The sequence below is a fragment of the Megalobrama amblycephala genome, linkage group LG20, assembly GCF_018812025.1.
Source record: "Megalobrama amblycephala isolate DHTTF-2021 linkage group LG20, ASM1881202v1, whole genome shotgun sequence".
NCBI lineage: Eukaryota > Metazoa > Chordata > Actinopteri > Cypriniformes > Xenocyprididae > Megalobrama > Megalobrama amblycephala.
This window is the reverse complement of record NC_063063.1, coordinates 14810531-14835373: the sequence shown is the minus strand read 5'-3', so window position 1 is coordinate 14835373 and position 24843 is coordinate 14810531. Positions and strand designations below refer to the sequence as shown.

Here is a 24843-nt window from a genome sequence, read left to right as displayed (position 1 = left end):
AATCCATATTTATAACTTTATAGACTATAATCGGTAGCTTGTGGTAATACCCATCCGCACGCTCATGAGAGAGTTGAGTTCTGGCGTAGCATAAGCTTAGGTGAGAGTAGACTCCTCTCGTGGTTCAAACAAATAGGGCTGGGCAACAAACTTAAGCTGCTCTGACATTTCTCTTTAAAAATTCTTGTTTTATTTATTTTTTAATATTTTTGTTCTTTTGCAGCATATGTACTTCTCCTTTTTCTTTTTTCTCTTTTCCTTCTGCTCTCAACTACCTCACCATTTTTCTGATAATTTACTTTTCTCCCCCCTTTTTCATTTCTTCTTTTCTTTATTTCTTTCTTCCCTTTTTTCCCTATGTTTTTTTCCTCTTCCTTATTACATATCTGATCATTACTATTGCTGTATTTATTGTTTTGTTCTACATAAGGAAACTTATAATAGATACACATACTTGACACACTTGTACATCCTACTTTGTTTTATGCGTTCTGTATTGATGGTATCATCTGACTGTGTTTTGTCTTTTGTCCTGCTTTAATAGAAAAAAAAAAAATCTAACTTTAGACTTCTAATTCGTGACCGGTGTTTTGTTTTGCTCTATCCTCTGCACTTTCACATTCATCAATACGTCATGCATCAGATCAAAGTTCACTCTTCTGGCATTTCATTCTTTTAAAAGCCTTTATTAACCCCCTGGAGCCATATGGATTATTTATTTATTTATTTTTTTTTAGAAAATGAGCGATGGTTTCTCTAGAAACCAACATGTAAAACACATTAAGTAACAGTACATCCCACTGAAAAGATGTATGTCTATCCCTCACAGTGTCGCTTTGATTCTCATTAAAAATCATATATGGCGCTGCTGTGAATAAGGTCTATAGCAGCTTAAAAGTAGTTGATAAGACTGTTAAAGGGGTCTTGAACTGCATTGTTTTATAATATTTAATGGGGTGCACTTAAAATATTTTTACATCAAAAATGTTCATAATTTAGAAATAAAAGGCATTTTTCCTACCGATTTTAGCCCTCTGATTTGAATCTGCTTGACAGTTTGTCAACCACTTGCAGAATCTGTGAAAATGTGAATAATTTTAACAGAACAAGAGAGATCATACAAAATGCATGTTTTTTTTTTTTGTTTTGTTTTTCCAGTTTAGTACTGTCCTGAGTAAGATATTTTACATGAAAGATGTTTACATATAATCCACAAGACAAAAAAATAGCTGAATTTATTAAAATGACCCCGTTCAAAAGTTTATGAACCCTTTATTCTTAATACTGTGTATGGTTACCTGGATGATCCACAACTGTTTTTTGTTTTGTGATGGTTGTTCATGAGTCCCTTGTTTGTTCTGAGCAGTTAAACTGAGCTCTATTCTTCAGAAAAATCCTCCAGGTCTTGCAGATTCTTCAGTTTTCAAGCTTTTTTTTTTTTTTTTTTTGCATATTTGAATACTTTCCAGCAGTGACTATATGATTTTGAGATCCATTTTATCACAGCGAGGACAATTAAGGGACTCAAACACAACTATTAAAAAGGTTCTTACATTCACTGATGATCCATGCTATTATATTTATATTTATTTATTTATTTATATATATATATATATATATATATATAATCACAAAAGTGAACACACCTCTCACATTTCAGTAACCATTTTAATATATCTTCTTAAGGGACAATACTATAGAAATGAAACTTGTATATATTTTATAGTCAATGTGCTGCTTGTATAGCAGTATAGATTTATTGTCCTCTGAAAATAACTTAGCATACAGCCATTAATGTCTAAATAGCTGGCAACAAAAGTGAGTACACTCTAAGTGATAACAGCTCTACATCTTTTAACCATGCAAAGCCACATGTTCTATTCATCATGTTTTTGTCTGCTTGATAGGACAATACAAATTTGTGTATCTTGTATTAGAGCAGTTAAAATTTGGTGCTTTGAGTACAGTTCTCTCATACTGACCACTGAATGTTCAACATGGCACCTCATGGCAAAGAACTCTCTGAGGATTTGAGAATTAGAATTGTTGCTCTCCACAAAGTTGGCCTAGGCTATAAGAGGATCGGTAACACCCTGAAACTGAGTTACAGTACAGTGGCCAGGGTCATAGAGAGAGGTTTTCCAAGACATTGTCCACTCGGAACAGGCCTCGCAAGGGTCAATCAAAGTAGTTGAGTCCTCGTGCTCTGTGTCAGATGCAGAAGCTGGCTTCAAAAAACACGCATGAGTGCTGCCAGCATTTCTTTAGAGGTTGCAGAAGCGGAAGGTCAGCTTGTCAGTACTCAGACCATACGCCGCACACTGCAACAAGTCGCTTTTGCATGGCCGTCGTCCCAGAAAGAAGCCTCTTCTGAAGCTGGCTCACAAGAAAGCCCACAAACAGTTTGCTGAAGACAACCTGTCCAAGAGCATGAATTACTGGAACCATGTCCTGTGGTCTGATGAGACTAAGATAAACTTGTTTGACTCAGATGGTGTCCAGCATGTGTGGCGACGCCCTGGTAAGGAGTACCAAGATTGTGTTTTGCCTACAGTCAAGCATGGTGGTGGTAGTATCATAGTCTGAGGCTGCATGAGTGCTGCTGGTACTGGGGAGCTGCGCTTCATTGAGGGGAAACATGGAGTGGCCAAGTATGTCTCCAGACCTGAACCCTATTGAGCACCTGTGGGGCATCCTCAAGCGGAAGGTGGAGAAGCACCACGTGTCTAACATCTAGCAGCTCCGTGATGTAATTATGGAGGAGTGGAAGAGGATCTCAGCAACAACCTGTGCAGCTCTGGTGATTTCCACGCCCAGGAGGATTAAGGCAGTGCTAGATAACAGTGGTGTTCACACAAAATATTGACACTTTGTTCACAGTTTTGACATGTCCACTTAGGGTGTACTCACTTTTGTTGCCAGTTGTTTAGACAATAATGGCTGTATGTTGAGTTATTATAGAGGACAGTAAATCTATACTGTTATAAAAGCTGCACATTGACTACTCCTAATGTATATACAATTTTCATTTCTATGGTATTGTTGCTTGAGAAGATACACTAAAATGGTAGCTGAACTGTGAGGTGTACTGAGATACTGTGTGTGTGTTTTATATATATATATATATATATATATATATATATATATATATATATATATATATATATTGCTTGTCATGTCACACACCGCAGCGCTGTATGACTGATGATCTGCTTTTATTTCAGTTTTCCTTTTTTATTCAAAATATTTACTAATTTGTTAACTATAACATGAAATATCTGATATTCCGATTGTCAAATATGTGAAAGTGGATGTGTTTTGCTGTTTAAACAACTTTATAATGATTGCGTTAGTTGAGCTATACACGTTATGGGCGTCGCCATGTTAGTTTGTGCCGCAGGTTCTGTTGGATTCACAACATCTTATATGTATTTAAACATCCGAAACCTAAAATAAACATTATGTGGTTGAAAACACTGCATATTTGTGATATGAAAAGTGCTGCGCACGTCCATCTCTGGTTTAGAGATGGACGCTCACATTTGAATTTGGCAATTGATCACGTGATGCACTGCACTGAACGTTCTAATCACACCGGTGTGATCGTACGCGTCAAAGGGATAAAGTAATAAAGTAAAATAATGAATAATAATTATATAATAGCGAAAAATTTAAATACACCCCCCCACCCCCGACGATATCATCGTCCATCACGATGTTTTACTGTAAACATCGTCAACTGCCAATTTAGGGGACATCGCCCAACCCTAAAATGGTCACTATGAATTGTCATTTTGTAGAAAAAAGATGTGACATCTTCATTTGCAAAGATGTTTAGAATATAATATAATTTTTGGATAAATTATTTGTTAAAATAAATATATTGTACTGTTATAACATGAGTTTGTGCTTTTTGGAGTGCAATGAGAGAAATGCATTACTAACCAAAGCAATTTCTTCAGTGTCCAGATTTACAGGACCATCCTGCTGCCTACTCCGATAGTTTTAATGTCATTGTGCCCTTGAACTCCAAGCTTAACTTCTATTTCCTCAAGGTACAACTGTAGTGTGACTGGCGTTGTGTTCGGACTTCTCTGGCGGTGTGTGGCTGTGCGTGTTCAGATTGAATTCCTCAGATTAATGCAAATCAAATCTCATTGACTGTGAATAAATAGGTGACAATACATCGTTTAAGGTTTAAATACTCCCATTTGATTAGATGATTCATCCATGTAAAATTACTGTAATGATGGGGCAGGGTCAGAGGGAATTTTCTGGAATTATAATTGTTTAATTCCTGCATCAGGTCAATCTGAGATTTGTTCAAAAAGCAGAGGGCTCTGGCTTAAAGCGTCTGTTACCAACACTTGGATTATTATTCTTAAACCAGTGCTTGTGGCCTCATTAGTAGATCAGGTAAGGTGTCGAAGCTTGCCCTTTGCTTTGAATAACACTTCACTCCTGGGAGGCATGAACTTATTGCTCTGTGAAGTGTTTCACTCACAATAATTAAGAAAAGATCAGTCAGTTTATATTGGATACATAATGAGCAACGTTCACTGTTAGAAATATTGTCTTGTCTGATTAATTGTGAGCACACTGTTAATTAAATGAAGCAGAAAAATGTACTCTGCATAGGATTTCAAATTTTCTGGGTTACAGCCGACATATGAGTCAACCTGACCTAAAAAATTAAAATGTTATTGATATATAAGAATGAACTTGTTCATGTACGTGCATTTTACATGTTCACACATTATAATAAGGCATCTGGACACAGATGTGAACAAATGGGTCTAAGGTAATGGAAAAAATCTCTGTGTACAGAAAGCAGTGCATTTATTTGTTGTTGGTTTTTTTTTTTTTTTTTTAACATGAGTAAATGAACATTTCTTGTTTCAAGGCTTGTGCTAGTCGGCTAAGTGTGTACCTCTTGCTTTTGCTCTTGTTACTCTGCTGTTACTAAGCAACCATCTGCAAGAGAGCTACTGTCACTAGACGTGAATCATATTAGTGTTTATTATAGAACTTTTTTAAGATCAAGGTCGTAAATAAGCATTTACATTTCTGCATTTTTAAAGTGTGAACAAAAGTTCTTAGTAGGAGGGCCAGAACTAAAAGAGGAAGTATGTAAAAAAAGAACTGTAAGAGGCATAAATACACAGCTCCAGTAATGTAGTCAGCCGCAATGTTAGGCAAACCATGTGCTATTACAAGGTTCACATTTTATAGTGAGTTTAAAATAAGATCAGCTGTTTTTTTTAATATGGTAACTTTATAAAAAAGGTCCATAACTTTTTTGGGTTAAAAATAATTCAAAATAAATTTGAGCAAGTACATAACCAGCCAGTGTTCAAAACTGTCTCCTTACCTTAGCTCGATTCACAACGGTAAGCTTGTGATAATGTTTTCTAATTCGAGTGGCACTGGTAGGTTTCAACGGGAAATTGGTTTGCATCATTACGTCACGTTTGTTTACATAATAAACAAGTCCCAGCTAGTAGGCTATATCGCATCATATACTGCAGGTGATGGATCATTTATAGTCTTTTCTCACAGCAGATGGAATAATTAAACTTACCGTTTTGATGGCGGATTGTATGGTATGACAAATTGACAATTAGAGATTATACTACAGAAATTGAAATCTACAGGTAACACTAATAAAGACTAAATGCACGTAGTGACGCAATGCTGATGTTAACATAATTTAAGAAACAAAGTATAACAATAATAATAATTTGCACCGTTTGATGTGATATGAGCTAAGCGATTGTTAGATTTAATCACCATTGTTAGTTATTAGGGGTGTGACGAGATCTCGTGGCACGAGATCTCGCGAGACTAAACTGTGACGAGATTTCTCGTCGAGGCGAAAAGTAGTCTCGTGATGTTGCCATGACAGAGTGTTAGGATGATTAGGAAAGAATATGCCACCGCTACGTTTACATTATGCCTCCACTGTCGTTTTGCTTTGTATTTAAATAAAAAAAACCATTTAATTCAGTTGGATAACGGTCGCCGCCGCTCCATATTTACAGAGTACGCGCGACCGTTTAAAAGTGAAAGTAAACGCGCGCGCGCGCATTCAAACGTGATTTCAATACCCCGCATTTTGAAAGCGGCTCACTGATGAATACAGATATCTCTCAATATGAAAGCTATTTTAGGCTGGGCAGTGTAGTTGTAACCATCTCTCAGCTCTGTATCAAAGAAAAATTTGGTCTTATTTGATCTTTGAATATTGAGAGAGTGCGATTATGGGTGCACTTATTGTAAAGTGTTACCATAAAAATGAATAACAGTGGTATTTACTAGTACAAACAATAAGGTTTCATTTGTTAACATTAGTTAATGCACTGTGAACTATCATGAACTAACAATGAATGACTATTTTTATCAACAAAGATTAATAAATACTGTAGCAAATATATTGCTTGTTGTTAGTTGATGTTGGTTAATACATTAATGTTAATAAATGAGACCTTATTGTAAAGTGTTACCATTTTTATTTATACTGTTTTTATTTCTGTGATCAGATTGTGGAGAGGAGTTCAGTTAGGAGGTCAAAAGCTGTAGAAGCTCATAATTCATGTACAGTAAGATCTGAAGAGAAGCCAGTCAGTTGAGTTAGTGGCAAAACCTTTTACATTACTTGAGTATTGTTGTCTTTTACTGCATATGATAATTCAGTCTCAGAAAGTAGAACTGAAATGACATTCATTACAAAATGATTAGTTAAAACATTTCAAATACACCTGCAGAATATTTTTTCTAGTCATGTATTTCGCCATCTTGTCTCGTCTCGTGAACTCAATCTCGAGTCTCGTCTCGGCTCGTGAGATACTGGTCTCGTCACACCCCTATTAGTTATCAACACAAACTTTTGATTTGAATGTATCAGTGAATGTTAAAATTAACATTAAAGGGTTCATCCAAAAATGAAAATTGTCATTACTCACCCTTATGTCGTTTCAAACCCATAAGACTTTTGTACGTCTTCAGAGCACAAATGAATATATTTTTAATGAAATCTGAGTGATTTCAGTCCCTCCATTGACAGTTTACGCAACTACCAATTTGATGCTTCAAAAAGTTAATAAAGAGATCGTATAACTAATCCATATGTATTGAGCGGTTGAGTCCAAATTTTCTGAAAAAACACAATCGCTTTATATGCTGAATGGATTTAATTTAGGCTTTTATTCACATATAAACATAGGTATGTTCACGCCATGTCATAATTACTGTAACAATTCTGAACTAAAAGCCTTCATGTGCTTGTAGAACTAATTTTGAGAGCTACGACTTGTACCACGTAACCACTGCAGATTTAAGGTGTGCGCGGCACTGTTCAGACCGATCGGTGTATGACGTCAAAGTACAGCGTGAGCAATTTGAAAGCATTATTTACGGTAATTACGACATGGTGTGAATGCCGCACATCAACACACACATTCGTTATGGTAGACGGAAGCTCAATCCTGTTTGCTTGACGTACGAGAACCAATGAGGTTTCTCGTGTTATGCAGCATTTGAGCTTCCGCAAGAACCATTGAGGTTTGTTCTCGTGCGTCAAGCAGGTTCGGTTGAGCTTCTGTTCATGTTCGCTGATCAATGTTTATATGCGAATAAAAGCCTAATTTCAATCTGTTCGTTATACAAAGCGTTAAAGTCTCTTCAGAAAATTGATTAAACCGCTCAATACATATGGATTAGTTTTACAACTTTTTGAAGTGAATTTTTACAATCTTTTTGAAGATTATTTTTTGAACTTTTTGAAGTGTCAAAGCAGTAGTTGCATAGACTGTCAATAGAGGGACAGAAATCTCTCAGATTTCATTAAAAATATCTTCATTTTTATTTAGAAGATGAAAGTATTGCGGGTTTGGAACAATGTGAGTGAGAGTAAATGACAATTTTCATTTTTGGGTGAACTTGGTGACCACTGTGACCAGGGGGTCATGGTTTAGCTAGTCTGAGTGTCAGAGGTCATGACCACGGGACACCCACACACTGAACATAAGAGATGTTTTCACGTGTTTACCTACGAGATTTCTGAGTGAAGAATTCACTGTATGTTCTCTTAAATCTATACTGTAAGATTGTAGATGCAGGTGAAGTACCTCGCCGAAAAGGAAATGTTATCCTCAAAATCCAGTGACGCCTGGTTTGCCAGTGGGGTCAGTTTGACCCCAGCAATTAAAAACCTCCAGAATATGATTTTATTTTCAAAGGTTTATGTATCAGGTACTTTTATGTTTCTTCATTGACTACTCAGATAGCTCTTTAAATAAAACACCCCCCATCACCCCCGATGTATGATGTAATACTACAGGTATGGTCATGATAGGTTAGGGCCCCAAAGCAGATGAAAGTTGTTTGAAAATTATAAAACTGCATTTTATAATGACCTCAGTATTTTATTATAATATAATATAATATAATATAATATAATATAATATAATATAATATAATAATTTGCTATCAAGGGTAATAACATGCAGTATGTTTGGAGGCAAATTTGACACTCCCTTGGGACCGCCCCACTCATGGGTGGTCTCAGGATGCTTCACTCTTGGCATGACACAGGACTCATCATGGTAGCATTCACCTTTTATTTCCCTGGACTATTCATTTTCCAGATGTCTCAAACAGTCGGAAGGGGGCTTCATCAGAAAAAATAACTTCTTTCAGTCTTCTGCTGTCCAATCCTTGCTGTACTTGCAGAATTCTAGTGTGTCCTTGATGTTTTTCTTGGAGAAAAGTGGCTTCTTTGCTGCCCTTCTTCACCAAGCCACTGTCCAAAAGTCTTGACCTCTCTGTGCCTACAGATACACACCTGTTGCCAGTATTGAGCTCTGCACATGGTTCAGGATTGACTCTTCAGGAGGTGACCGTCCTGCCGCTTGCTGGACACTCTGGGATGTTCTGAAGGCTTCATCATTGCAGTTGAATTTCTCAACTTGAAGTTCTTGATGATCCAGTAAATGGTTCTTTCAGATGCTTTGCATCAAAATGGCCTCACATGCAAAGAAATTGCTGCAAAGCGATGATGGGTACATGTCTGTCTTTAGAGGTAACCATTGAAGACGCAAGAACACAATGACTGGAAGCACTTCTTCCTCCTGACTAGAACTTGTTTGCACTTTCCCATGTGCTGATGTGATTAGTGAAATTATGCTAGCTGATAACTTTTTACCAGGACCTCAAACAGGTCTTTTTTTTTTTTTTTTTGCCAATCAAGCATGTATATACTGTAAATACTGTATGTAAAATGCATCTGATCAACACCACAACTGAAGCAGCAAACTTTTAACAAGCAGTTCATCTAATGAGGGTTTCTGAGACTACAACCCACTGCAGAGAACCACCAAAACTTTTGGCCATGGCTTTACCCTATCATTTAAGTGGGGGGCGGGACCATAATAAATTGCCATTTTTGAAAGGTAATGTACCTCCTTGTGGTTGAGAGACAACAGAAGAGAAAACACTAAGAATCTCATTCTGAGCAGGATGTCTCAAAATTAGGATTCTCCTCATCTATGTTTTTGTCAGAATTATGACACCCCCACCCCCCCCGATGACAGTGTTTCTTGCAATACTTCAGGTATGGTTATGATAGGTTAGGGCCCTAAAGCAGATGAAATGTATAGGACTGTGTACAGGACAAAATATGTCATCGTGAAAAATTTATGAAACATTTATGTTTACCTAGTTGTCCCCATTAAATGACGAAAAAGTAATCAAATATGAAGCAAAAAAAAAAACATTTTTAGAGGCGTTAAACATTGCGTGGGGTCAAATAGACCCCAAAGATAATACGAGGGCTAACAATTGCAGCTGGCTAATTGAGTATTATATTCTGATAGCCTTGAAATTGCCTGTGGGCACTAAAAAGTGAATAGACATGCTCCAAACAGATGTACACTGGGAGTGTCTGATTGGAATGGCTGTTGACATCTGATCGCATGCCGGTCTGTTGTTGTAGTGATATTTTCCCATCCCTAAACATGACGTTGAACAAAACGAACTGTTATTGGTCAATTGCTTTTGGCCAAATGAAACGGCTATCTGCTTAAGTTGAGTCGTGGCGCAATAAATACTGGTCTGTTTGTTTCTTCTGAGAATACCATCTCAACATCCATTTGTGAGCACATTTTTATGTACATCACATTTCTGTCAGGATCACTATCGTCAAAGATGATTGACATTTAGCATACAGTTTGGATTGGTGGTATGGTTCTGTTATGGGCAAGAACTCCCTGCCCATCCATTCAGACTAGCATGTGATGGAGCAGGGAGAGCAGCGATAACCCCCCTAAGGGTAAATGGAACAAAATCAACATAATTGTACTGAAGATATCATTTAATGTTCAATAATTTAATGTGCAACATAATTCGAGAAATTAGACTGATTCAAAGGGGAATCAGAAGGCCAAATCCTGACTGGACAAGAGGAGGAGCTGGGGATGGAGGAGGGTAATTAGCTCCTGAGCAACACATTAGCTGCTAATAATACTGACTGACCTTTTTATATAGGTAGACATGGATCAGCTGAGAATCAGCTGATGCAAGCTTGACTGACGTGACCTGCCAGAACTAACGCTACGCTTGATATTTAAGCAAAGCTTTTAAAAACTTGTGGTGTACACTAGTCTCTAGGCTCACAGAGTCCCGGACTGTGAGTGTATTTAGCACCGTTTGTTGTTTCGTTTTGGCATCTGCAGTTGAAGCCGGAAATGGCTCAACATTGAGTAAATGAACTTGTATACAAACAGTGTCATGCTCACAAATGTGCTGTTAATATTCGGTACAGTAGCATTCTTACTCATGTCATGTTGCTCTATGGTTTGTACATTTTAATCTGAGGATTTATGTCCTGGACACACACAGCCACACACACAATATAGTGCTCCTTCAAATGGAGGTTAATCCTCATGTTCATGGACACAATGACATTTCAAGCTGCAGTGTGAATCACAGAATAGACTTGGACAGACCTGGACAATTAGAAAATAGCTTTTGATTAGTTCACTAAAAAACAAATGTCTTTCTGTATGTGGAATGAAATATATTGATTGCTCAGAGACTCTTCACTTTTTTGCCAGATTTGTTTAGTCACATGTGCATGTCATGCAGCTAAGACTAGAGAGATCAATGGTGACCACCTAAATTGTAAATAGTTTTTTTTTTTTTTTTTCCCAATAGCGTGAAATCCAGGTGAGGGATCGGAGTTTTGACCCTGCAGCCTACTATGAACTTCCCAGAGAGACTGGAAGTGGGGCAGTTGGCAGGAGTGAAAACCTAATTAGTCAAAAGTGACATGTTTCCACCACCCTCCCTCTGCATTAGAACTTTTTCATTTGGCTGTCTGGGCAAAGGTTGCCCATTTCCTGGGGGCAGATTCATCTTAAGAGCAATGCTAGTGGATTCTGAAGACACTCTCTTTTGAGTGCTGTGGAATTCACTTTATAACAGTCATGCTGCCAGTCCATCTGTGGCCTGTGACATTCCTGTGGTTTCTGTGATGTACTACTGCAAACAGACATTTTATATTTCTTACAATACGTGTCATTTACAGATTTTCACCCTAGATATTTATTTAGAGGTATATTTCACAGATTCCATCTGAACAATCTGTGTCATTTCTACTATACTGTACATTTTCATATGCCCATATTTGTCTTAATAAATGCACTCTCATGAATGCTTTCATTATAACTAACAGTGCAACATGATGTAAATTCAAATATTCAAATTCAAGAGATTCTTTGTGCAGTGTAGACAGCATCATTGATTATAATGGGAGGTTTGGCTAATAGTCCAGAACTCAGTCACTGATAAATTTGTGCTGTGTGATTGACAGCTCCGGCAATTATAAAGGGAGGGTTCTTTGATTGCTTTCTTTAGGCTATGTAGTTTAATCACAATTTAAATAACAGATTATTTTCATGCTACTAAGATAAAAAAAAAGAAAGTTGACCGTTTAGTCACTGGCTTGACTTACTGATGCATAAACGGCAATAAACGAATTTGAGACAGAATGTCTGACTGTACGTTACATATCAGAATCACTGATCACAGATTAGGCATTAGAATTAACATGGTTACTTACATGTTGTGGCATTACTATCGGGTCCATATCTTACAGTAAAAGTCTGTTTGCAAAGCCTGTGCCAAAATTGTCCTGAATCCACAGTAAAATGTACCAAACAAACAAATGATGCTCTATTAAGGCATTCACATAGTTAAAAATAAATAACCACTTTCATAGCATTAGGATCCTTTGGAAGGTAATGTTATTTTTAGTCACGTGATTCTGTGTATCCTCCTCTCTCACTAACGTGACATTGGGCGGGGCCAAAGACGTGATGATGTAGAAGTAGGCGTTGATTTGATTCTGCAGAGGTGGTCTTTTCGCACTATTATGTCAATGTGACAAAATCTGAATCTTTTTTTTTTTTTTGAGTTTCGTTTTAATAAAAGCTGTTGTTGGACTAACCAGGAAGTTTTGAGTTCTGGAACTTACAGGATGTTAAATGTCAAAAGATCAAGGAAAATTTGATTTCTCAATTCATGACCCCTTTAATCAGAAAACTTTTGTGTTCCTCCAAATCTTGGCATTCTCTTGCAAAAAAGTTTTGTCTGACTGAGAAACTTTAGCCAAATTTTGCTCTTTACCATCCTGTTCACTTTCTTGCCATTGTGTAAATTAGTATGCACATTATCCTCTCCAGAGCAAATTTCTGAAATTCTGCATTTTGCGTCATCTGGCGTAGCCTGGTAATACCAGACTCTGCTACTTCACTTTGCTTCGTAGACAGAGTCTGGAATGGCATAATAGAGAAGTGTTTTCTCTCTCGCTAGGGGACGCTTGTCTGAAGTTTAAAATCATTGGTTACCCGTAAGCCAATCAGATACGTTTAGTTATGACGTATGTTATCCGCCTGTACAGCCCCATCGAAGCACAGACATCATGCATCTAACTCAAATCTGTGATTGAACTTCCACTGTAAACCTGTTGTAAACACATGATGATGTGAGCGAAATACCGGAGTGAACATGGCTGTAAACGACTTTTGCAGATTATGCGAAGTTAATGCATCCCGAAGTTTGCATCCCGTGTCTCGTTTCCCATTTCCGCGGTCGTTTCGGTTTTCGATTTCTCTAACCTACAATGTAAAACTCGGCGCTTAGCATCTACGTCACGGCTCTCAGCCCGCCCTCTGTTCGTTGATTGGCCCGGCTGTTTCCAGACCGGTGGCAAACACAAAGCTATGACGCTGTATCAGACTGAGTACAGAAGCGAAATGAAATTGAGCGGAAGTAGGAAGTCTGACGTAGTCAGGCTACATCTGGCGCACTTTAGCTGACAAATAAACCAGGAACTCTAGGTGCAGGTAACTTGGGGAAAAGTACACATTCTTTATTTACTTGTACCGGTACTATCAACTTTGTAAAAATTAATTGAAAATCTATGAACTTATCATTTAAAGGTGCAATGTGTAAATTTTAGCGGCAACTAGTGGTGAGGTTGCGAATTGCTCAGTCCACCGCTCACCCCTCCCTTTCGAAGCACATAGAGAAGCTACGGTGGCCAACACAGGACAAAGATGTTGTCGTCTGAGACAGCAGAGAGTAGCCAGTCAAGCAATTAGGTTTCTTCTTTCTTTTAACAAAGAACGGTCTCTGCTTCTAATAAACCAGATGACTATTACTACTACTACTACTACTACGTGCATATTCAATGTAGTGACAATACAGGCTGCCTCTAAAAAACACCAACAAAGAACAATAACAATAACAATAACATAGTGACGAAACACGCTCTGTAGAGCAGTTTGTCCATTTAGGGCTACTGTAGAAACATGCCGGTGCAAAATGGCGAATTAACATGTAAGGGACCCACTGTCTATGTAGATAGAAATGGCTCTCTAAGGTATTAAAAACTAAGGTAATAAATGACGGTTCATTATGTAAGGTCTTTATACACCACTGAAAACATAGTTATGTATATTTATATTGCAGTTCTGTCAGTAGATCCTCCTAAAATGTACACACTGCACCTTTAAATTAATGTACAATGTAGGCATATTCATTTTGTGACCGTTGCAGAGTTCAAAAGGTGCTGCATGACAGGAATGACCCAACTACTGACCAGCACAGCCCTTTTTTTTTTTTTTTTTTTTTTTTGAAGATTTAAAGTAGCAATTTTAACTAGAGGTGAAAGAGACTGCACCACCTCTCTTGATTCAGATCACACTCTGTTTTCAAACAGCGTAGTATGGTTCTGATGTGCGCTCCATGTTGCCAGTAAGCATTACGGATCCAGCATTTCCTAAGCAGTAGATGTTGATGTCTGCGTGTGGTGAGCTGGCGTGTTGGGGCTGCATTTCTTTAGAGAGGCACCAGATGAAAATGACCAGGATCAGCACATCTGGCAGGGCTGCGCCTTTCCCTCTGTTTAATATGCGTAGGAACCCACATGGATTGGGTGTAAAAACTGGAATGAATAATTGATGCGGCGTGGTGCCACAAAGCACTTTCTTTCAGCTAATTGGATTTAAAGAGAGAGGGATAAAATATTATCATTCAGCCTGTGTGCGCTGAAATGGTCGGAGAGGTAGAGAATAATAGCATCTGCACCTCGCTCATTAATCCAGGTTGCCAACTTGTTAGAGGCTGAGTATTTGATGTTTTAAGGGGCACTGGCACGGTACATTCTGGCATAGATGCGAAACTCTGATGATTCTCTCACTGCTGACCTCCTTTACATTTAGCTGCATCTAATTTTCTCAAACTCATGACTAATGCTGCATCTTTTCCAGCGATTCATGTCACTCTCGGAGAGACGTTGCGGCTTCAGCTAAGATTCCGATGAGCAATGCTCTTCAGAACATGAGGGACAAAGCACTCAGATGTAATGCCTGGGAATTAAGTTTGTTACTAATATAAGCCTGAAGATGAGTACATCTCCAAATAACCACATTTTCTGCGGACAGGTTTGGCTAGAGTGGTGCAGTCTGGGTAAAATAACGAGAAGCACAAAACAGAGGGATGTAAGTGGGTGGAGATAGAGAGAGAGGGAGTCAGGAGAGTGTCAGAGAAAGCCAAAATAAGAGGAGAAAGTCTGAAATGCAGCCCGACGGGCATCTTGTTTCTCTATACGTTGAGGAGATAAACAGGAAAGCATACATTGTGAGCTCTGCTGGGCTGTGAAAATAAAATCCCAGCGGACAGGAGAGAACAATTTGCAGCCATGCTCTTGTGAAAGGTTTCTTCAACATACTGGCAGGCAGGAGCATTCCATCTGTTGGCTAATGAAAAAAGAATGGAGAACAAGAATAGGACAACACAGACACCACACTAATAACACGGTATAGCATCACCATGTATATCTTAGTTCAGCAACTGTAAAACCCCTGTAGATTGATTTTGAAGCAGTGGTGGTTTGTCAGAGGAGGCGAGGGAGGCTGAGGCTCCTCAGAGATTCATTAAAGTTCACTAAAGTGATCAAATGAACTCTTTTCATCAATTTTCATCACTTACTAATGTGTGTAACTCAGATGCATAAAATGCATAAAGGTCTTTTTTTTTTTTTTTTTTTTTCTTTCATGTCTGTAGCCTTGGAATTTTTAATCACTGCATGAAGGCTCCTCTGATTAGTAAATCGACCAATCAGAATGGATTCGAATGATGCAATTAGGGCTGGGAGGACGCGTCAACAAAATTGATTGTCGATTACGCACTGTTTATGTTCATCCCGAATTCCCGGTCATGTTTCACACAAAACAGAACTCTACAGCAATTGCTAATGGCTAGCATGGCAGTGCCGCTTAATACCAGCCTACACATTTTCAGGACACACAACCGCATTCAGCGACGGTATCAAAAATGGTGATGTCCAAAACATCGAGAAGTTTCATCACAACGACAGCGTGTTATTAAATAAACAAGTCCAATTGAAGTGCGAGTTCATCCATCAGATATTTTAAACAACCAACAAGGACTTTAAATGCTTAGTATCCGAGTGCAGAAAGTACGTTTGAGTTGCGCAGCTCGCTTTCACTACAGCCCCAGTGGATCTGCGGATGAATGCAAATCATTTCTCTGTCTCCGTGAGTAAACTTGCGCATTGATTATACAGTTCACTGTGGCTCTCACATTATATATGACGTGGTAGACTACTAGTTGTCCAGTGCTGTTCCATTGATTCAGTGTTGGTTTGTCGAGAATGCGGTTTTGAGTCCTGAAAATGTTTCAACACTTCAGCATTTAAAAAAAACAAACATTTCAGAATCCTGGATTACAATGCATCATGATTGTCCCAAAGCCTTGTTAATGTGCATAAAGACTTCATCCTAGTCTTTAAGGGGGCTTTCACACTGGGCTTGTTTGCTGCGTTGGTCTGGTTTCAAACCTGTTTACAGGTGTTCATTTCAAATCCTGTCATTACGAAATTGCACAGAACGTCTTGTGTGGGTAAAAGCAAACTGTTTAATTATGTTATGACAATGTAGTATAGTAGGGCTCAACTAAAGTTGTATTCGTTGGCAAAATGGTAGCCAATGTTAGTAGTGTTATACAAATAGTTTTTAGAATAAAAAGCTGTTGATTTGGTGGAAATAAGGCTAACAACGTTAAAATCAAAACAAGTCAGCCATGTCAGGCTTATTAACAGTCCCAAGCTGCTTATATCGATGAAGGTTATCATAACACTACTTTTAGTGTTCATACACCCATTTTGATCTCAAAAAGGTGAATTCTCACCTAAAGGTGAGGAGTTTACATCTGTGAATACATACACATATTTAGCTGTTGTCACAGGCCAGTTGATTGGCTTGCGGTGGGATAATGTGCCATAGGTTGCCAACCTTTGCTGTAGAGCAGCGTTTCTCAAAGTGTGGGGTGCACCCCACTGGTGGGGAATAGAGACATGACAAGTGGGGTGCGATAAACGAGAGGAAATTTGTTCATTTTTGTGCCCATCTCTATTAAACTTTTAAACAGTACGGTCTCATATATGGGAGAACGTTCAGAGACGTCACTAGACAAAAACTGTGCTTTTGTGCTTTGGGTGGCGCTGAGCCAGAGACGGACGCACTCAGCAGCGCTTGTCATTTATCACAACTATTCAGTGTTTTCAACAACATTATGATTATTTTAGGTTTCAGACATTTAAATATACATAAGCACTAGTAAAACAATACATTTAGAATTTGTAAAGTACACACTGATGTTTATGGAAGCAGCAATAACAATCAATTTGCCGACGTCATTTATTAAGGCCGTGTGTCCACCAAAGCGTTTTTAGCCAGCGTTTTCTCTTTGTTGATGTCGCTGTACAGCAAGAATGTTGTGACAGTTGGTCGGTGTTGTATTTGTCCTGCCCCTCCTCCATTCTGATTGGATGGCTGGCTAAAAAGTGACAGTGACGAGCGCAGCGTTTTACTCAAAGTTGAACATTCTTCAACTCTAGGCGACCAGTAAAAAACGCTGAGCTCTCAGCGCTTGAGCGTGAAAAAGACGCTCAGCGCCTCGTTACACTCCTGGCGTTTAAAAAACGCGGCGTTCCCATTGAAAACAATTGAAAAAGTACGCTAGCAGCTGGAAAAAACGCTCTGGTGGACACACGGCCTAACGTTTTTAAACAACAAAGCACACTCACTTAGGCCGTGTGTCCACCAGAACGTTTTTAGCCAGCTGAAAACGCTAGGCGCTCTGCTTAAAATGCCCGTCTGTGAGCGCTTGAGAGCGCTTCTGCAGCGCAGCGTTTTTTTCCGTTGAGACGCTTTGTTGCTATGATACGGAATATCTGTGGCACTGTTACTTATAACTGATTTTGCAGGTAATTTGTTTCAGACTTAAAATGTTGACACAATGTGAAATTACTGTGCTATGTATTTTCGGAGAGCAGCAATATTAATTTCTCATCCATTTTGTTCCGTTCTCTGTTTGTTGATGTTGTACAGCAAGAATGTTGTGACAGTTGGCCGGTGTAGTATTTGTCCCGCCCCTCCTTCACGCTGATTGGACGGCTGGCTAAAAAGTGACAGTGATGAGCGCAGCGTTTTACTCAAAGTTGAACGTTCTTCAACTCGAGGCGACCAGTAAAAAACGCCGAGCTCTCAGCGCTTGAGCGTGAAAAAGACGCTCAGCACCTCGTTACGCTCCTGGCGTTTAAAAAACGCGGCTCTCCCATTGAAAACAATTGAAAAAGTACGCTAGCAGCTGGAAAAAACGCTTAGGTGGACACACGGCCTTACACATACTTGATAATCGGAATATCAGATAGTTGATGACATGGTAAGCAAGTTTGTGAATATTTTGAATAAAAAGAGAAACAAATTAAAAGCGTTAGGCTATGTCTGTAAAGCATGACGCATCGCCATGGAAACGGGAAACGTTCTAAAATGATCATGTAAAAAAAACTCAGCTAGAAGAATATAATTTTTATATAATAAATTATAATGCAAAGTGATATAATTGCACTTTTATTTTCTCTATTTGAACGTTTTAATGCTGTTATTTGATGTTATGTTTTTAAAATGTGATGTTAATAAAATAAATGTTAACATTTTTACCATTAAACTTAAAGCCTAGTTTATTATCATTTTGTTGGGGCGATTGGAGACAGGTGGGGCTCAGAATCCTTCCCTACCTCCAAAGTGGAGAATGGCAGAAAAAGTTTGAGAAACACTGCTGTAGACAAATTCGTAATATTGTATGTTGCTGAAAGGTTAGACCAAAATATTAATTATGAAAACTTTTTTAAAGGAGTGGTTGTTTTTTTTTTTTTTTTTTTTTTTTTTTTTTTTCCTAGGCTTGATTTTGTTTTTGGGGCGCAGTTTAACAGTCTTAATGCTTCGTTTTTTTTTTTTTTTTAAAGCCGTATTTTTCATATATTTTACCTTTATTCTACACATCTGTTTCCATTGTCATTCGAACGGCTCGTTTGACTTCCTGCTTCTGTAATACCACTCCCTCCGAAATACGCAATGTGCTCAGATTGGTTAGCGGGCCCAGTGTATCCAGAGCCATCGTGATTCGCTGAAGCATCCGGAAACGCCACGCCCCTTACCATTCGTTGTTACCAGAGCCTTTACAATAAGCTTCAGTGGAAATGTAAATAATGGGGTCTATATTGCTGTATCAAATTGATGAAGAGGGTCTAGCAGAACCTCTGCAATCACGGCTTTTAAAGGGATAGTTCACCCAAAAATGAAAATTTGATGTTTATTTGCTTACCCCCAGAGCATCCAAGATGTAGGTGTCTTTGTTTCTTCAGTAGAACACAAATGATGATTTTTAACTGCAACCACTGCCATCTTGCGCTCATTGAAGTATATGCGCAAGACATCACTGCCGTTGTCAGAGCGCGATCAGACCTCACGAATCGAGTGATGAATGCAGTTGGACATAGTGGTGTTTTAGAGGTGTAAAATGATATAAATACTGTTCGGTTTCTCGCACAAACCAATCGCTTCGTGTCTAAGGACATCAATGTGTCGTCACGAGCCGCAGGGTTTCATTTGGATTTGTCTGTTGTGTTTTATTTACTCTTATAGTCCAAGTTCCCGCTGACATGCATTATACCACTGACAGACGGCAACAGTTGGAGTTAAAAATCATCATTTGTGTTCTACTGAAGAAACAAAGTCACCTACATCTTGGATGCGCTGGGGGTAAGCAGATAAACATCAAATTTTCATTTTTGGGTGAACTATCCCTTTAAAGGATGTTTATGAATGGTATTTCATTTTGTATTTGTGTCAAAGTGTTCAGATATGCTGTCACTGCTGTTTGTTAGCTTTCAATATATGGTTTTATCCTGATTAAAGCTTTACTTCAGCCGAATACATGACTGAGTCGTCGCAGTTTTGTACAGGTAGCGTTTAATTTATAGCATGAACAACTGTTTGTCTATGAACATAGAAGTTTGTTGCCGTTTGTTGAAGTATGCAATAGAATTTAGCTAACTGGCTAGCGAAGCAAAAACGCGTTGGTCTTTGTTTACGTCCTTGATGCAACCAAAAAAAAAAAAAAAAAAAAAAACAGAACTATACATTTAAAAGACATGTACAAACAGTAAAACGTACTTACAGTTTGAAGCCAATAAACAGCAGCTTCTGCTTTTAAAGCGGGAACTGCTTCATCTTTCAGTAAAAGCCTTTGTGCAAATCCAGCATTAAACTCGTGTAGATTCTGGAAGCTGTCATCAGTGCCGCATCCAGTGTAGAAAATATCATTTATTATTATAATGGGTTCTATTATCTTTTGATGCGTCGCACCACTCGTGTCTGGTGTACACATTTCTTCAGCATGCCACGCGACATGGCCTTGCCCACTTTGTTGCGTGTTCCCGGGGGCGTGTTTAGCAGGGTTTATGATGTCACCAACCCGGGAAGAAGCTCGTTGTAGTCCAAACCGGTCGTTTTTGTAGGCATTAAACTGCCATAACTTTAAAAGACAGTATCTCCATTTGCATTGAACTTTCAGTGCTGTAACTTTGCAGATACTGTTTATGCTGTTTATGCTCAAGTAGCAACATTGCACACTAACTAAAGTTGAAGTCAAATTGCATTGAACCACCCCTTTAAAGATATCAGGAATAAGCCTTCCTGGAAAATTCCCTCACAGATCGTCACTGTTGGATAAAAAGAGATTTAACAACTGAATAAAGGGTAGGGCCCATGAAAACAACATATAAAATCTGTGTTTGAACTTTCTGAACCATTAGCAAGAGAGGCAAAGAAAATTGCCCATGAAGCTCTTTAGGGCCAAACTTTTCAAGTCACCCTAACGCTATAGTACTAAAATGAAATTGTCAGGTAGCACCTTTCCATATTTATAAGGGGGAATGGCTGTGACTTTCTTGACCCTAATGCTTGTTTTCACTGGATTACAAAGCAGGGATGACTAGCAACGTTTGTCTTCAGGTGAAGCTGAATGGCAACCATGAGAGAGCACATTCTCTCAAAGACTGACAGATTTCAAAGAGTTTACCAGTCACCTGCAGGCTGTGGGAATCACAATGAGAATCTGGATGTCTTTTAGGATGAGATAGAAAAAGAAAAAGAAAGAAAGGAAAGGGAGCACAAAACAGAAGGAGTCACATAAAGGAAGAGAATCATGACTGAATTACAGCAGAGAAACCTACTGGGGGTGAAAATCTCAAACACGTCAAACAAAATAATAAAATACCAAGATAAAAAATAAATTACATTTGCATGAAGACAATTAAGCCTGTTTTGAAATGTGTAAATTTACCCACACATTCTCATTACTGCATTGTTTTATTTATTTAGTGAATACCATTGGTGATACTTATTAAATTCAAATTGGATTCTCATTACTTTAATATAATTTTACTGTATTGCAATATAAATAATGGAATGATTTTCATATTATGTTAATATTGTAAAATGTGCTTTGTGCATAATATAAATTAAAGACTGTACAAAATACTAATGTATTATATTAATTGTAATTATATAAAGTGTATATATTTTTTTGCATTACAATAAAAAGTGAGATTTTTTATTTTTTTTTCACATTACAGTAATAAAAATTTGGGAGGCAAAATCAACATACTTCTCATAAAATATTGAAAAGGATTTAATTATCCAAAATTTAAACTTTAATTTTATTTGTAAAAAAATATATATATATAATTCTTATATAATTATATATAATTCTTATTTCTTCCTCATGATTTTTGTGACATTAACATGTTATTGACAGGGTTTGTGTGACAAATTATATTATATTATATAGTGAGAGGAAAAAAAAAAAAAGAAGCTGCTTCAAACATTTTGCATAAATCTTTATGGAACAAGGGAATGGACCATTTCAGTTTTTGTAATTTGTATTCATAAATTTAAAATGAACCTTTAAAAAAAAAAATAAAAAAAAAAATTAATACAAATTACATAAACTTAAATGGTCCATTTTCTTGTTCCATTAAGCTTTATACAAAATGTTTGATGTTTTTTATTTTCCCCCACTTTCAATTCTTTTCCCTCAATGAAAGGTTAGAACATTCTAATTTTATTAATTTAAGATCAAAAGGATAAACAATGCAGATTTATTTTTAGTCATCTTTGATCATATTTACCAAGGGTGCCAATAATTCTGACCACTAAGGCTGCACGATATATCGCATGAGATTGTCACGCGCATTTCATCAGTAAAGCCGGTTCCCTGATTACCGCTAAATCGCCGTCACCTGCTTTCAAATTGAGAGGCATTTAATAGACAGAGCCGTAGTTCACTGATATCGCGTTCATTATCGAAGGCGATTCATCTGCGATATGAACGCGATATTGCGTGGCTTATCAGTGATCTACGGCTCTGTCTATTAAATGCCTCTCAATTTGAAAGCAGGTGATGGCGATTTAGCGGTAATCAGGGAACCGGCTTTACTGACGAAATGCGCGTGACAATCTCGTGCGATATATCATGCAGCCCTACTGACCACCACTGTAATGTGAGGATTATAACTCAATTTTTGATGGAATTTTACTATACAATTAAAATTTGTCAATCTTAAAGGCTTATTTTTTGTGCACAACTGATAAAACGGGACAAAAAAAAAAATGACATATTGTAGGCTGAGATATAACCTAAGAAAGGTCTGACGTCTCTTAAGATGACAGTTATTGACATTCAAAATGGTTCTTATTATGGTTCGGTATAGATGTTTGTTGAGGAAATGCCGTCTGACCATAGAACTGAGCACATTCACTGTTTTTTTTTTTTACGCCTTCAAGCATCTGGACATCTGTGTCTCTGTGGACTTTTAATAAAAGTCTTACATCATTTCATGCAGCAGCTGCTGCACTTAAATTCCCTGAGAGGCAGAGACCTTTTCATTGCTTTATTAATGTAATATCATTAATATACTCTGAACATCTGAGTGCCTCCTTTCCAGTTTTGGGATATTTATAGTCCTTGGCAGGAGCAGGTATCACAGAGCGAAAAAGTGAGTGTGCTCCACTGAGATATACTGTATAGGAGGCGTTTGAGGCCAGGGGGGATTATTTGTCAGGAGTAAAACACAGGGAGTATTTATCTATCAAAAGGCTCAATTCTGTTTTTTCCTCTGCAGGCCCGATAGAAAAATGGCCACAATAACCACGAGCGCTTGCTGTTGGAACTTTCTGCCTCTCGTTATCTTTTTATTAGCCATCTGTGAGGTACCAAGATAAAATACTAGAATCACGGGCTGTTTTTTTCTTCACACCAGGGTTAAAACAAGAGGTATGCTTCATTGATTGTGATATAATTAAACCAAAAGGTGGTGTGGGGGGAATCGATGCGGTTTTCACTCTCTGACAGCAACGAAGTCCACAGCAAATCACTGCAGTGTTTCTCGAACCAGCTTCAGCCTCATCAAACACTCATTAGAAATCATCTCACCAACAAAAATGTGAGGGGTTTTAAATCAGCTGATTCCAGTCAAAAATAAAATAAATCACTTCTAAACGGCTCCACACCAAAGAAAAATGCTCAAGTAAAAGAAATTAAGTTTATATGGGCAGCCAAAGTGAAGAAATAGAAAAATATTTACAAAAAAATAACTTTCCAAACACATTTATTGGGCCAATAACATTAATCAAACACAGTGTATGACCATTGTAAACAATGAAACAGAAAAAAGGCATCAGCTCTGCTCCAGAAAGTGCGCCAAGCGTAAAATATTCAATTTTTTTTTAATTTATTTTCCCTCTGATATTTTTTTTTTTTTAACTGTTTATTTGTATCTTTACATATTCATTTTCAGCATGAATAATTATATTTACAAGGCCAAGACACTTTTATTTTTTTTTCCACAGACATCACCCCATAGTCTTCTTTATGATGGTTTTTGTCTTGACAATAAACCTGCAAGGCTGCCTCTCCCTCCTCTCCACAGCGTGAGCGAGAATAAAGATTGAGAATGCAGTTATGTTTCAAGGATGTCTCTGCATTGGTAGGGTGGTTCAATGTCCTGTCCCTTTTTCCCAGATTGGTAGCAAGTTGTCCATATATACAAAGGCTAAAAACATTCAGTTCCATTTGTGAAGAGCCTATGAAATAAATGTTATATTTTTTAGTATTTTTTCCCCCCCAAAAAAGGTATCAAAACATTTGTGTAGTTATAACTGTATGTCACTAGTTTTGATTGGATGTATGAAATTGGATCTCTTTGCCAACAGTGCAAAGTCTCTTCTTGCTGGGGTTTTTGTTTTTTTTTCTTTACAATGCCCTGACTTTATCTGGCAGGACATATGTCAGTCTTCATTCTGCACTTATCCATGAGCACTTCTCTTCGTTCTCTTCCATGTAGTTAGTGTTCTTGGGCTGGTCCGCATGCTGGCTCTATTTCAGCAGCCATTCGTTCACTGTATGGGGAAAAATAATAATTATTATGTTCTTCACTCTTGATGATCACACTTCATCATAAGAAAAATAATAATTATTATAACGTTAATTTAAGCATTTATTCACGTATAAACATTCATCATTGTATACATCGGTTATGGTAAACATAAGCTCAGTCGTGCGTGCTTGTCGTACAGTATGAGAACCAATGAGGTCGTTCTCGCGTTACGCAGCGCATTTGAGCTTCTGCAAGGACCAATGAGGTTAGTTCTTACTAGGGGTGGGAATCGCAGGGTACCTCCCGATACGATATGATCACGATACATGGCTCATGATAACGATTCAGCAATTCTGTGATAATCAATATATTACTAGAAAATCCTATAATGATACATCACAATATCTGTCTAACTATGAAAACAAAATGCCAGTGAAAAGGTTAAGTGCAGGTTTTCTCTCTTTATTCGCAAAACG

General features: G+C 37.8%; 1 protein-coding gene and 1 long non-coding RNA gene across 3 annotated transcripts in view; one reads left to right on the top strand and one right to left on the bottom strand.

The window, feature by feature from the left end:
* LOC125255087 overlaps nt 1-24843 on the top strand; it is a 75662-nt gene that overhangs the window by 19659 nt on the left and 31160 nt on the right. The gene's annotated exons all lie outside the window — the stretch shown is intronic.
* The window catches only part of ca10a (carbonic anhydrase Xa), a 203013-nt gene continuing 201752 nt past the window's right edge, over nt 23583-24843 (bottom strand). For both annotated transcript variants that reach the window (XM_048170047.1, XM_048170046.1), the window contains one exon: nt 23583-24389. In XM_048170047.1, coding sequence (XP_048026004.1) covers nt 24367-24389 — 23 coding nt within the window. In that variant the 3' untranslated portion in view covers nt 23583-24366. The remainder of the gene's footprint in view (nt 24390-24843) is intronic.